The sequence below is a fragment of the Pinus tabuliformis genome, chromosome 1_1 (genome assembly GCF_031772625.1).
Source record: "Pinus tabuliformis cultivar Carrire ecotype Pingquan chromosome 1_1, CPIR1, whole genome shotgun sequence".
Taxonomy (NCBI): Eukaryota; Viridiplantae; Streptophyta; class Pinopsida; order Pinales; family Pinaceae; genus Pinus; species Pinus tabuliformis.
Window position 1 is genome coordinate 947,640,289 of NC_142297.1, and position 14,398 is coordinate 947,654,686.

Consider the following 14,398-nt stretch of genomic DNA (forward strand, 5'->3'; position numbering starts at 1 on the left):
GAAGCATTTGGGACAGAGGGATCAACAGAGGTTTGAGAGCAGGAGTCGGCAGGAATTTTCCTTAGTATTTTCTAGTATCCGAGAGACAGGGAGAGCAGGTCGAACTCATCTGTGGAGAAGGCCGCTATAGCTAGTGCGAGTTAGCCAGATTTCCCAGATTGAGTTGCCAGAGGAGCTACGTTTCAGTTTCCAGTTGTCGGATCAATGTCCTGGAAGGGAGGCAAGACAACTTGGAGGAAGGTGATTCTGGGGGTTTTCAAATTTTCTGGAGGTAGCCTATTTCTAGCGAGACAGTGCAAATAGCCAGGTAGTGTGAGTTTTCGGGAGAGAGGGTCAGATCGATTGCAGAAGGAGACAAGGGTGTCTCCAAATTATTTTGCTATTAGAGATTGTCGAAGCTTTTCCATAAAGGCAAGTAGATCATTGTACTCTTGAATTTGCTGAAGATAACAATTAAACCCTCATCTGCTGCATTGGTTTTCCCTTCAGGGTTTTTCTAGGGACATTTGTCCAAAAAATAACCATGTCAAATTTTTGTGTGTATGCATATTTTCTTAGTTCCAGTTTCTATATACCGTAGCATTCTTATTGTCAAGAATGCAGTAGTGATTTAATTGCTATTTGCCGAATAATAATTCTGAAGATGAATAATCTACAGTAGCTAGAAGATAAAACTCTAGTTTGTTGCATTCATGGAAATTTCACAATAACATCATAATAAATTGACTTTATTACAATTTATACTTACTATCTCGGGGGTGTGAAGCATTGGATATGACCTCTCTCTCTATATATAAAACTATCACTGATTAATTTTTCCTTGATCCTAGCACCCAACAATTTATTAACCTAGCAGATCACAGATCTACTGAGTAAATGCACATCTAAGTTTTTAATACAATTAGTGGAAGCAAAATTTACACAACCACACAAGAGATTCTGCCCATTCAAATGTCTCTCTCAATGTCTTGTGCTACTGTTTGGTGTGCCTTTCTACTCTCCTTAGCTTTGCTTTTATAACTTTACATTGAGTTAAATCCCTAGCCTTCATCTCCAAAGTTATTGATAGTCAAGATTAGATTTTGCCTTAGTTGAGATCAACGGTTATGATTAAAACATAATCACTAAAGTAATTTACTTTACTTTCCCTATGTTTCTTTAGCTCAATTAGCTGACATAATAATTATGTGCTTTTCATAAGTTAAACATAGGTTAAGTTACATTAGAAACTTTCTCAAACTTGAGCGAGTGTTCTAAAGAGACTGGGGGCGATTTCTGCATGCTTAGACACTTAGGCCTGTGCAGAAGTACCTGCCTGAGCTACAAACATCAACATCACCCACCCTTAATCTGCAGTTTGATTTTGAGTTGCATAACACTACAATTTTATTTCTTCATTTTCCAGCAGCTGTTGAATGTAGTGGCAATGCAGTTCCGTGTGGTTTGTCTCCTTCAGAACACATTGATTATTGCAATGAAGTATGGTGGAATTAGCTTGTATCAATTGCAAATTGGCAAGTATCCTCAACCACACTGTCTCACAGGCTGTAGTCATTGCTGTCCTCTACTCCCCTTCAGTGGATGAAAGTGACACTGCATGTTGCTTTGTACTCAAACATGAAATTGGATGTGTACCAAGATTGAAAAAATACCATGTGTGGTGGTCTTCTTGTCTTCAACTGGACCTGCCATTATTAATCTGTACAAACTACGTGTTGTAAATGCTCTCCTTTTGCCATACATAATGCCATTGTCAACAATCAATTACTTTTGTTATTATTTTTTTTAAGCTTTGAAATCAAAGAAGCAATTTACTAACTCACCTCCTAGCCGAGATGGCACAGAAGCACATAACTCTTTCATGTTCTAGAACATTGGATTTCTTCATTCTTCCCAGCCTATGTGTTTTCTTAGTTTTCTTAATATGGTCAAATTTATCATTGTAGTAACACGTAGTATTGTTTGCTGATTTACCCATACCAGAAGACTTGTTGCTGCAGGAAATTTACCACAATAATAACTATGCTCAATCTTTGTTTATGGTTTCTTTTTCCCTTATTATTTACTGCAAAGGGTCTGCTGGTTTCTCCATTGCTACAGTTGAATCACTTTTTCCTTCTTTCCTTCTACAGTAGTTGACTACACAATGTCTCAGATGGAATGTGAATGGGCTCCGAAGTGATAACCGAGTTCTTGATAAAATTTTCAGTGAAAGGAGGCAAGCTCTTCAAACTAATTACAACCTTATCTACATTTCCCCTATTGGGAGTTGTTGATCCCAGATGTCTTTCATTTTTTAACAAGTGTTTCTGAAATTGAGCCACCCTCCTCCATGTTGAAAGCCTTCTGCATCTCTGGCAGCCTCTACCACATTGTGAAGGCATCCTTTGCATCTTGCACTTGTGGAGACATGTCCTTTGTCAAGGAAAACTTTAGTAGGACCTATGCATCTTTGTTCTTGAAGGCAAATTCTACTTGCTGATATTCATCGTCAAGATCAATGTTGTCAGACGTGGTCTCGATAGCTGTGGGGCTCAACAAACTTGGTTCAAGATTCAACGAAACTTAAACTCAAATCTAGTAATTTTTGTGCAGAAAAAGAATATATTAATGACAACTTTAATCCATATAAGCTATAAAAAAATAGTTTGTTCACAAATTCCTTAGACTATCTCATAAAATATGATAATGCAAAATTTGACACTCCATACTTGTTTGAAAAACAATAAACACAAATCAAATATGTTACAATGTGGGTCTGAGGCAAGCCATGGCAAGTCTGAGCTGAGGATTTATTTCAGATGTGTCTAATTTAGGCTTGGAAGATTCAACAAGTCTTGGATGAGTCGAACAACATTGATCATGTTTTTTTGGGCCCTGCCATTGCATACCCTTTTTAGTGTATGCAATATATCGGAAGATTCCTATCATGTGCTACTTTTGGGAATTGAATTTGTGATCGTTGAACTTGTGATTGGATTTTAATTATATGTTTGGATTACACACCATTTTTTTGAATGGGAAAACACCAAGCATCATTGAAAAAATGAAACATCCTTAGAATCATAATTATCTTCCATTTTTTTTTGATAAAATACTTTCCATTTGACCTCAACTGAATACCTCGTCCCACAATGTTAATTTTAGTTAACAATGGTATGTTCTATGCTTGCAACAATTTCTTCAGTGTCCTTTAGCTAGCCCAGTGACAATTTCCAGTGTAATTTTCAATATCAATCACATTAATCATCACATTGACAGAAACTGTAGATAGAACCTGAAGAAGCCAAGACAAGAGAACACTAGTATTTGGTGAATGCCAGGGAAAAACTCCAAGATGGGGAAAACCCTTTGGTCAATTCTTCTTATTATTATATCAAATGCGTTGAAAAGTGTAACTAGGTTCGGTCTTCATAATGGCATGTATAATTATGATTTTATGTAATTGATCAAAAGAAGAAAACAAAATTATTTTGTAATGCTTTAGTCATGGGTTTCATGCTCAAGGAATTTTATTTTTGGTAGAAGCTCCCATTGAGAGCTATTAGGTTTGGTCATCATGTCATAAAAGTTTGTAGAGTTAATATCAAAGTTTGAAGACCCTTTTGGGCATATTACACATTGTAAAAAGCAAATTTGATTATGTTACAAACCCTCCAAGACCTTGTCACAAGCTATTCTTCATGTCAGCCTAAGGATGAATCTAGAAAAGTCATGTCGGCCTTGTTACCTAGAGAAGTCGGCTTATTTTGGATGCACCAACCACTATAAATAGGGCAGTTCGGCCTCACTTGAAGATAGAATTTGGTCAAGTAATCTGGATTCTGAACCATGAAGAAGTGCGAAAAACACAAGAAATGATGTTTTGACGATTCCTCTCTTATTTAAGTCATTTGCACACAAATTGTTTGTTGATTAACTCTTTCTCATTGTCTCTTCTAAACTTGCAACTTCCATTCCTCAATATTTATAATTTATTTCTAGTGGCAGAGAACTTTGATTCAAGGGCAATTATTTTATGTTACACAAGCTATGGTTTTTGAAAAAATGTTTCTGTATACCGCATTACATAATATGATTTTCTTGTATGTATTTAACATGTGTCGATGGGATTAGTGGGTTTGAGGCTTCTTTCACGGCATGCAAGATTTTTTCGTTTACGTCTCGTGGAGAATTCCATGGTTATTCTTAAATGGTTGCAATCATATTGGTGAGTATTGTCTTTTTTCTTTCATGTGGTAATTGTATGTCTTCAAAGGCCAATCTTACATACTCTTATTTTTGCAGCATGCATTCTAATACACAATTGAGAGAGGCTGCCCTTCCTACATTTCATCAAGTTATCTCAGAAGTAAGCATTACCATGAAATTCATTTTTTATGCTTGTAAACTCCTTCATCAATGTATCTCAAAAGTAAGCATGACTATGACATTCATTTTTTATGCTTGTAAACTCCTTTTTCAGATTGGCTTGGTTATTTATATTCTTTTTAATACTTATATGTTGCCTGTGGGTTTATAAAAAGTGAAGGTAACATCTTGTATTCGTAATGAGAATCCTTTGAGGAAGTGTACATTCACACTATTAATCTTTCATGCTTATTTGCATTTTAGCTTATTTCCAAATTGGTTGCAATCTATTGCATTCTTTCTTCCATCAAAATGTTTGATATAGATATTTTACATGATTACATTTAAATGTGGAAGTTTGAACCTCTTCTTGAGTTGCACAACCTTAAAAGGCATCAAGCAAGTTGAAGAAACGGAAAAGAGATGAACATGCATGTCATGCACACACAAATCAATGAACATAAATAACAAAATAACTTCCTTTATCCATAGCTTCAATATATATAGAGTTGGATTTCATAACTCTGATGGGAAGCAAAATATGATACTTGTGATTTCAAGGCTCTAAGTATGATGTGCTCTAAGGTAATGGATTCTCATGAAATGTATTTGCTGTTTCTTCAAACCTGATTTTTTTGAGCTTTTAGTTGAGAAGTGACGTGTGAGTGAGGGTGTTTTCAAGATTTATGTGGTTGTTTGGCTGTGGGGCATGGCTACAAGAGAAGGTGGCCACATTGCTTATCCTATGTGTTTCGTTGAGTCTACAACATGGGTAAGACCCTAGCTCGTGTTATTGTAGAGGAAGGATGCATTTATGCAAGACTAACTCGTTTAATGGAGCACGGACCACTAGAATTCCTACCTCTAGATTGTGGTGACCTGAATGGTTTGAGGTAGATTGTTGTTCATTCATTAAGTGCCATATTTGAGGGTGTTGCAAACCCAAAGCTAAAATCTTAGGAAGAATGGCCCTTTTTCCATCAGCTAATTTGTTGGGATTGAGTGAATTAAATATGGACATAGTTATTAGTCTAAGTGTGGACATTGAGACTCATATGGTCGAGGTCAGGGAAGAAGTTTGGATTAATTGGTCTTTGAAGGAGATTGTTGGCTTTGAAGGATTCGTTGTCTACTCTAGAAGTGGTGCATGGGGGTGAGTATATGGAAGTTGGTGTCAAGAATATTCTTGTTAATGGCATCATTGTTTGGTAATAATGTTGTGCCTTTTTAGAAGGGTGATTCTTCTTCTCTTGCATTGTAGTTTGAAGATTGTCGTGGCTTGAAGGCTCAATCCACTCTTGATTTTGTTAGAGAAAGGGATTTTAGTTTTTTTCTTGGCTAGTAACAATGAGTATCTAAATGGGAAACAAAACCTTGCATAGTGTGAGGTGATATTATACTTATTATGTTGTATGGCAGATGAGGATGCAATAAATAAATGGTGTTTGTTAAACTGGGAAGCAAAAGGGGCTTCTTTGAATTACTTCAAGGGTGTTTTTTAGTTTAAGTCTAAAGATAATAAATAATAACTAAATAAAGTACTATAAAGATAATAATAACTATCAATAGGAATAAAGATTAATTAATATGCATGATTAAAGAGTGATGACCTTTAATTGAGAGGCATCTTATGCTATATTTATAGTAGGGGCCTATTCAATTGTAAAACATCTATAATTCGATTTTTAACCAATACATGGTTCTAATACTGATGGAGTAGAAAATGCTTGCACTCATAATTAATTTCTTCAAACAATTCTTACACACACACACATATGTGCTCTGAGGGGCAAGTGTTCTTATATTGATCTACTGATATGTTGGTTCCATTGGCTGTATGATTACACATAGCATTCACATAATGTAGCCATGCATGGTAGAGTAGGATGCATTGCATATTGATTTTTGCATAGTTAACATCGTCATATTATGTTCTCATGCTAGATTAGATGCATTTAGATTAGACTTGGTATAGAATAAATCTTATTTCTTGTTTATTTTATTTGATGAAAACATGGGTGATTGAAGTACGCCCTTGACACATGCTTCCTTTTTCTGCTTGTCTGTGATGTGCAGGTAACAACTCTACGGTTCCCAAAGGATTGTTGGTGTTCTAATGACCTACTCGTTCGAGTACATGGTTCGTGCACTCTATTGAGAGATCATGTCCCAGTTGGAGCCAGATGTTACCCACCACCAGTGGGTGACCCCATAGGAAAAAAATTTCTCCTAAGATTTGTCTTCTGCCGGTAGCTAACAGACCCTTACTAGCCACCTGATAGCTTCGATGTGCTACTTTTCTCTTCCACCTGAGCCAACCATTGTTTACCGACGTTCATCTGTCATGATCGTATGTTTGAAGGTGGGCCATACAATCCCAAAGGTATAATATTTCATTATGTAATTGGGTGTTTATGCTTGTTTTTCTTGGGCACACTTGGGCATGGATTACTAGGAGACTTGGAAGAAGCAAGGGCTTTGACTGTATTCTTGTTTCCTTACCACAATTGGGGGGTTAATCCTGAATCCTAGTCTAGTGGGATCTACTTTATTGGCTATTAGCTTTAGGAAGGGCACTAGATTGGAAAGCTTGATTTTGGTTGCACGGTCTCGCTTCTCGATACCATATATATCACTCCCCTCCACTCATTACAAGCCATTTTTCACATTTTTCCATCTGGGTCCACATTTGTCCATCGTGTCTATAAGGTGTTAGCATCCCCTTCCCCTTGTCCACACCTTGGGTCGGGCCTAGAATGATGCCCCGGAGGTTGATGCAGCTAAAAAAAAGGGATAAAATCATAATATGGTCACATGCAACAAGAAATGTACCACAAAATGCGAAAGATGGCTAGGACAATAAAATTTAGCACGTGGGAAAAATCCAAACATGAGCTCTACCGTCTATCATTATGGCCATCACCTTGGTTCCTAGTGCCCCTATGAGTGCCCCTTTGCATTATTAAGGAACCCATGATTGTCCGAACCCTTGGGTGGGCGATGAACTACCCCATCTTAAAGGGTAATCACTGCTATATCGTACACATCATGATCTCATCCCTTTGAGCCCCGGGCAATAAAAATAAAGAGATATCAATATAAGGCAAAAGGTATATGAAGAAGGGTGGAAAAACAAAGGCTGGGATATAACTCACGTACCACGATTGCTCCCTCCTACATTACTACACATAAGGTGTGGGCCTCCGTCATCATAGCTACCATTGTACCATGGCATGTGGCTTGGAGCCTTCCTTTAGCCCCCACTTTGTTCCATCATTATTCACATGATACCTACCATTTGAAGGTTGTACCTTGGACCTGTCATTTGTTGGCATTATGACACAGGTGTCGTCCTTGATGGCAACTCACTCAGATGACAGATCACAGTTCAGACTCACAGAATGAAGAAATAGAGGTATACGCAGGTTCCCCATTGACCAAGCCGCGTGTACACGCAGGTTCGCAAACCAAAAGGCGCGTATGGCGTACACACGCACTTTCACGGAAGGAAAGGCGCATACATGTTGGAAAACTTAGTTTTGGTCCATGGTATTTTGATCCATGGTATTGGTCCAAGGTATCTTGTCTGAAGTGTTGAACCCAGGTATTTGGTCCAAGGTATTGGTTTTAAGTGGTTTTGGTCCATGGTATTGAGTAAGGCCTAAGACTATAAAAGGAGGAGAAGATCATTAGGCAAAGGTACTCATGAATTGAATATCTGATGAAGAGCAAGATCTAATATATAGGGTATCAGGTTATGGTGCATAGCTGAATCTCAACCAAGGATGAACCTTAGCGCTTGATGAAGGATAAGATCCAATGATGGGTCAAGATCTTAAGGCTTGAAGTGAAGTATCTTTATGTGGTTTTGATCATTTCTTTGTATAACTGGTGCATGTTGTCGTCTGTAAATATGATGATCTGGGTATAACTGAAGTCTGAAATTGTTGTAGAGTTTAAATCATCATTTATAGATCTGTACGCAGGTTTGCCTTCAGAAAAGTGCGTATACACGCAGGTTCGACAAAAGGAAGTAGCGTATATCTCACAAAATATATTTTAGCTACTTCTGTTTGCTGTTGCAGTGTTCTGGGTTTTGGCTGGGGTTCTGGTTACTGTATTCTAGTTACAACATTCTGAAGATTTGTCAAAGTGATTGGTTGATTCAGTTTTGGGTGGTGCAAAAGGAGATTATTGAATGATGCTATTGATGGATCCAGTCTGAAAATTTATGAAACGTGGTCCCTGGAAGAAAAGAGAAGGTTGTAGCCTTTTGTAGGCCGGCACCTAGGTACTAGCAAACATATGAGCTAGTACAAGAGCTAGGGGGTTGTGGCTCCCTTCTAGGAGAAGCTGGAGAATGAGAGAAGGTTGTAACCTTCTGCAGGTAGAAGCCTGCGTACTGGTATAAGACTGCGCAAGTACAAGAATTGTAAAAGAAAGTTTCTTATTATTAAAAAGAAGATAGAGACAATTGCAGTAGGTGGTTTTCACCCACTTTGAGTTTCCACCTTATATCTTGTGTTCATATGTGTGACTGTCTGTTCTGTTTTTACTGCACCTGGTTACTGTTTCTATGATTCTGATGCACTAATTAAAGATTAACATATGATGAATTAACTGAATCATAAGTTTGTTGGATATACGTTAGTTTCCTTAATAATGGTCGCGTATACACGCGGGTTCCATTAACCAAAGTAGCGTATATGAATCTGATTATGGAGATGAAAAATTATTGACTTGCTAATACTGATTCACCCCCCCCTCTCAGTACTATTTCCAACAATTTGGTATCAGAGCAGGTCCTTGAGAAGAAGCTTGATTGCTTGAAGGAAGATCTATCATCATGAGCAACTACGAAAGAGAGGGATCCATTAGACCACCAATCTTTGGTGGGAGCAACTTCGTTTATTGGAAGGTAAGAATCACAACCTATCTTCAATCTCTTGGAACAGATGTCTGGGAAATCGTGGAAGGAGGATATACATTTCCATCAACAATTCCTACAGATATGGCAGGTAAAAAGCAATATGAAACCAATGCCAAAGCTGTCAATACATTATTGGGGAGTCTGTCACAATCAGAATTTGTTAAAGTTATGCCACTCAAAACCGCCAAGGAAATATGGGACAAGATCGTTTTAAGCTATGAAGGAGATAATTAGGTAAAACGTGAAAAACTGCAAATTCTCAGAATTCAATATGAAACTCTCAAAATGCACAAGGATGAAAGTATATCTAGTTACTTCTTACATATAGATGAGATTGTTAATTGCATGAAAAACTTGGGTGAAGAGATAAAAGAAGTTACTTTAGCTGAAAACGTTTTAAGATCTTTGTCTATTAAGTTTGAATCCAAAGTATCTGCCATAGAAGAAAAGCAGGATCTTCAGACTATTACTATGACAAAGCTGCATGGAATCTTAACTGCTTTCGAAATGCGAAAAGGAGGTCCATCAGATATGAGAGAAGCCGCATTCAAAGCTTCAGGAAGAGAAGAACTCAATGAATCAGGACATATTTCAGAAGGAGAGGAAGAAGCAAACTTTGTCAAGAACCTTCAACGGGGATCCGGAAGATTCAGAGGTAAACTACCTTTCAAATGTTTTGCTTGTGGAAGAGTTGGTCATTATGCTGCCAAATGTCCTCATAAAGATAAGCTTGATAAAGGTAAGGAATTAGCAAAATGGGATAGAAAACAAAGTGTAAGTAAGAAGAGCTACTATACGCATGAAGATAGTGATGGTTTATCAAATAGTGATGAAGATGAAAACAGTAATGACTATAGACTTCTGATGGCTTTTGAAGATGATGATTTCTTGGATGCTTTAGATGAAGATGACCTTTATGAAGAAATCTCTAAACTCAAAATTTGTTTAGAAGAAAAGAATATGATTATAGATGCTCTGACATTCCAACTTGCTGAAAGAGAAAAACACAATGAACAACTAGAATGTGAAATTGTGGGTCTAAGAAAGGATATTGAGAAAACAAAAGTTCTCAATCTCAAATTTGCTAAAGGATCAGAAACCTTAAATGAAATTATCAAAGTGCAACGTTCTCCTCTGATAAAGACAGGTCTTGGATATACTGAAGAAGCATCTCAAGCACAGAAGCCATCAACCTCCACTAAAAGCTATCTTGATGCAACAAAGAGCAGTGAACAATTTGACAATCGTTAGCAAAGGCATAAAGCAGATCACTAGGTAAATCGAGTTCAATCTACTTCAAGGATGAACAGAAGCTACAACCAACCTCAGGTAAATCATACTCAATCTGCTTCAAGAATGAATGTCAATGGAAACTACAATCACCAGGTCAGTAGATTTGATAATCGCAGGAACTTCTTTAATGACCAATGTTTTTCATGTCACAACTTTGGACACAAAGCTGCTCAATGTGTTGCTTACAAGACCATCATGACTAGAGAAGCACAAAATCAAAGGAATGTGATAGGGATCATGAAAAGGACCTACAATAACTTTACTCTTCTTGAAAATGAAATAGAATGCTCTATCTGTAACAACTTCGGTCATGAAGAATTTGAATGCAGGAGTAAATTTTGGCAAACATCTTAGAAGGAGCAAACTTCATTTAGTTCCAAAATATGGAGAGAGAAAGAACCACAAATAGAAAGATGTGGTATAGCCTTGTATGCAAAAGGACAAGAAAATCAGTGGTACATCGACAGTGGATGCTCAAAACACATAACAGGTGACAAAGAAAAACTTTATTCATATAATGGCTTAGAAAAGGAAAAGAAGGTCTCATTTGGAAATGACACTCCTGCTGTCATAAAAGGTAAAGGCACTGTTCTCTTAAAAGAAAAAGTTAAAGCTGAAAATGTTATGTATGTTGATGGTCAAAAGCATAACCGGTTGAGTGTCAGTCAAATGTGTGATCAAGGAAATGAAGTAGTATTTAGATCAAATGGATGTGTTGTTCGTGAGCTTGATACAAGAGAAATGTTGATCAAAAGTATAAGAGCTCCAAACAACTTATACATACTCAAGGGAGGACAAGAATAGTGCTATCTAAGCAAAAATGGTGAACACTCGCTATGGCATAGAAGATTGGGGCATCTAAGCTTCTCTTAAATAAGAAAAGCATGCAGATTCCAGGCTGTTTGTGATCTTCCTGATATCAGCATTCCAGAAAATATAATATGCAAATCATGTCAATTTGGTAAGCAAACTAGAGCACATTTCCCTGAAAAGGAAGGATCAGCTAGTAAGCCTCTTGAACTTGTTCATACTGATTTATGTGGTCCATCAAGGAAAAAGTCACCTCGTGGAGAAGAATATTTTATATTGTTCATTGACGATTTCTCCAGAGTGTGTTGGATAGGACTGCTAAAGCATAAAGATGAAGCATTTGAAAAATTCAAAGCCTTCAAAGCTTTGGTTGAGAATGAATCAAATCGTAAAATCAAATGCCTTAGATCTGATCGAGGAGGGGAATTTACCTCGGATGAATTCTTTGAATTTTGTGAAGAACATGGAATAAAAAGGGAATTCTCCACTGCAAGGACTCCTCAGCAAAATGGAGTGGTAGAAAGAATGAACAAAACTGTTCAACAAATGGCTCGTGCTATGTTAGATGAGTCTGGAACTCCTGCAACCTTATCGGGTGACGCTGCATTCGCTGCCGTCACTATTCTCAACAAAATAAACGTTTGGGTAAACAACACTCAAACTCCTCATGAACTTTGGTTTGGTAAGACTCCTACTGTAAAATACTTCAAAGTTTTTGGAAGCAAATGTTACATCAAAAGGACTGATGAGAAACTTGGTAAGTTTGAACCCAGAGCAGATGAAGGTATTTTCCTTGGTTACTCTTCCCGAAGTAAAGGATATAAATGTTATAATAAAAGACTTGGGAAAATTATTGAAAGTATTGATGTTGTGGTTGATGAAACATGCAAAAATCCAAGGCAAATAAAAACCAAAGAGCATGAAGAAGATGAGGATTATCCTTCCACATCAAATTAGACTAATTCTGAAAAAGAAACCAATGAAGCACTAGAAGAAGAAATAACAGTAGAAGAAAAGACTCCGTCCAGGTATGTTCAGAAAAATCATCTAGAGACTCAAATTTTGGGACAGAAAGAGGCAGGTGTGCAGACAAGAAGAACTATTTTAGAAGCTCCAAGCTATCTAGCATTACTATCCTCCACCGAACCTCAAAATTTAAGTGAAGCATGTAAAGATGAATGTTGGGTCAAAGCCATGAATGAAGAACTTGAGCAAATTGAAAAGAATAATACTTGGGAAATAGTTCCTAGACCTCATGATAAGAATATCATAGGAACTAAATGGATATTCAAAAACAAGCTGAATGAAAATGGAGAAGTTATTAGAAACAAGGCCAGACTTGTTTGTAAAGGATATGCTCAAGAAGGTATAGATTTTGAAGAAACTTTTGCACCTGTTGCTAGACTTGAAGCTATAAGAATGTTCCTTTCTCTTTCTAGCTTTCAGAAATTCAAAGTATACCAAATGGATGTAAAATCTTCCTTTCTTAATGGAGACTAATTGAAGAAGTCTATATTGAGCAACCAGACAGGTTCATTCTTGGAAATGATGCAAAACTTGTATGCAGACTCAGAAAAGCTCTCTATGGTCTAAAACAAGCTCCAAGGGCCTGCTATTTCCGTCTTGACAAATATCTCCATCAACAAGGTTTTTCAAAAGGGTCAGCTGATAGCAATCTATATACAAAGATTGACAATAATAAATTGCTAATACTTGTTGTTTATGTTGATGATATCTTTTTTGGTAGCAATGAAGAAGCCATGAGTCGGAATTTTGCTTCGATAATGCAACAAGAATTTGAAATGTCCTTGCTTGGTGAGCTTACATATTTTCTTGGTCTACAAGTTCAACAACATAAAGATGGAATTTTTCTGTCACAAAACAAATATCTCAAATTGATCTTGAAAAAGTATGGCATGGAAAATTCTAAACCAGTATGTATCCCAATGGTGACAGGATGCAGTGTCAGCTCAAATGATGAATTAGCAGCAGTACATCAACCAACTTACAGATCCATGATTGGCAGTTTGCTTTATCTAACAGGTACCAGACCGGACATCATGCATGCAGTAGGAATAGTTGGAAGATTCCAAACAAATTCAAAGGAATCTCACCTTCAAGCAGTGAAAAGGATTTTCAAATATCTTCAAGGTACTCAGAATTTTGGTTTATGGTATCCTAGAGATACAGATCTTACACTTCATGCATATATAGATGCAGATTGGGCAGGAAGCGTTGATGGCAGAAAAAGCACCAGTGGTGGTGCATTCTATATGGGTTCCAGATTAGTGCCTTGGTTCAGCAAGAAACAAAGTTCAATTGCATTATCTACAGCTGAAGCAGAATATGTGGCTGCTGCATCTTGCTGCACACAACTCCTTTGGATGATGCAAACATTGCAAGACATTCAGATCACATGTACTCCTGTACTCCACCCATTTCCATTCTGTGTGATAATACAAGTGCAATCAGTGTTTCAAAGAATCCAGTCATGCATTCCAAAACCAAGCACATACCTATCAAATATCATTTTGTACGTGAACAAGTGCTTGAACAAAATGTCAAATTGGAGTATGTTCCCTCCAAAGAACAGGTTGCTAATATATTCACCAAACCACTGCCTAGAGAGACATTTGAATATTTCAGACAGAAGCTCGGAGTACTTGATGCATCATCTTGCTGTTAAAACTTATCTATTTCAGAGAAAAGCGTTTATATGCGAGTTCCAGGAAGCATATCCATGTACATACGCCGGTTTCTGTGGATATAGTCGCGTATATGTTAGTTTGAAGAAAAACAGTGGGCCAGACTCAGGATGAAAGGAGTCTGATTCTGACAGTGGTCATCTGGCACAGGGGAGCATATACTTCTAATGCATTGTTGGCATTATCTTAGAAGATCTTGGTACAAATTCACAGTTGTTTTTGTTTCAGGTGGAACATGTTCAGGGGGAGATCATGGTTGCTGGTCTGGATGGTGATTGACAGATGCTGCTGATGATAGTTGCTGATAACT

The 14,398-nt window shown here is 37.3% G+C and overlaps 1 protein-coding gene across 1 annotated transcript in view; it reads left to right on the forward strand.

Annotated features, from left to right (window-relative positions):
- LOC149217621 (uncharacterized) overlaps positions 1 to 14,398 on the forward strand; it is a 221,477-nt gene that overhangs the window by 43,546 nt on the left and 163,533 nt on the right. The window contains exons 5-6 of the mRNA XM_089393011.1: positions 4,117 to 4,210; positions 4,288 to 4,351. Coding sequence (XP_089249137.1) covers positions 4,117 to 4,210; positions 4,288 to 4,351 — 158 coding nt within the window. The remainder of the gene's footprint in view (positions 1 to 4,116; positions 4,211 to 4,287; positions 4,352 to 14,398) is intronic.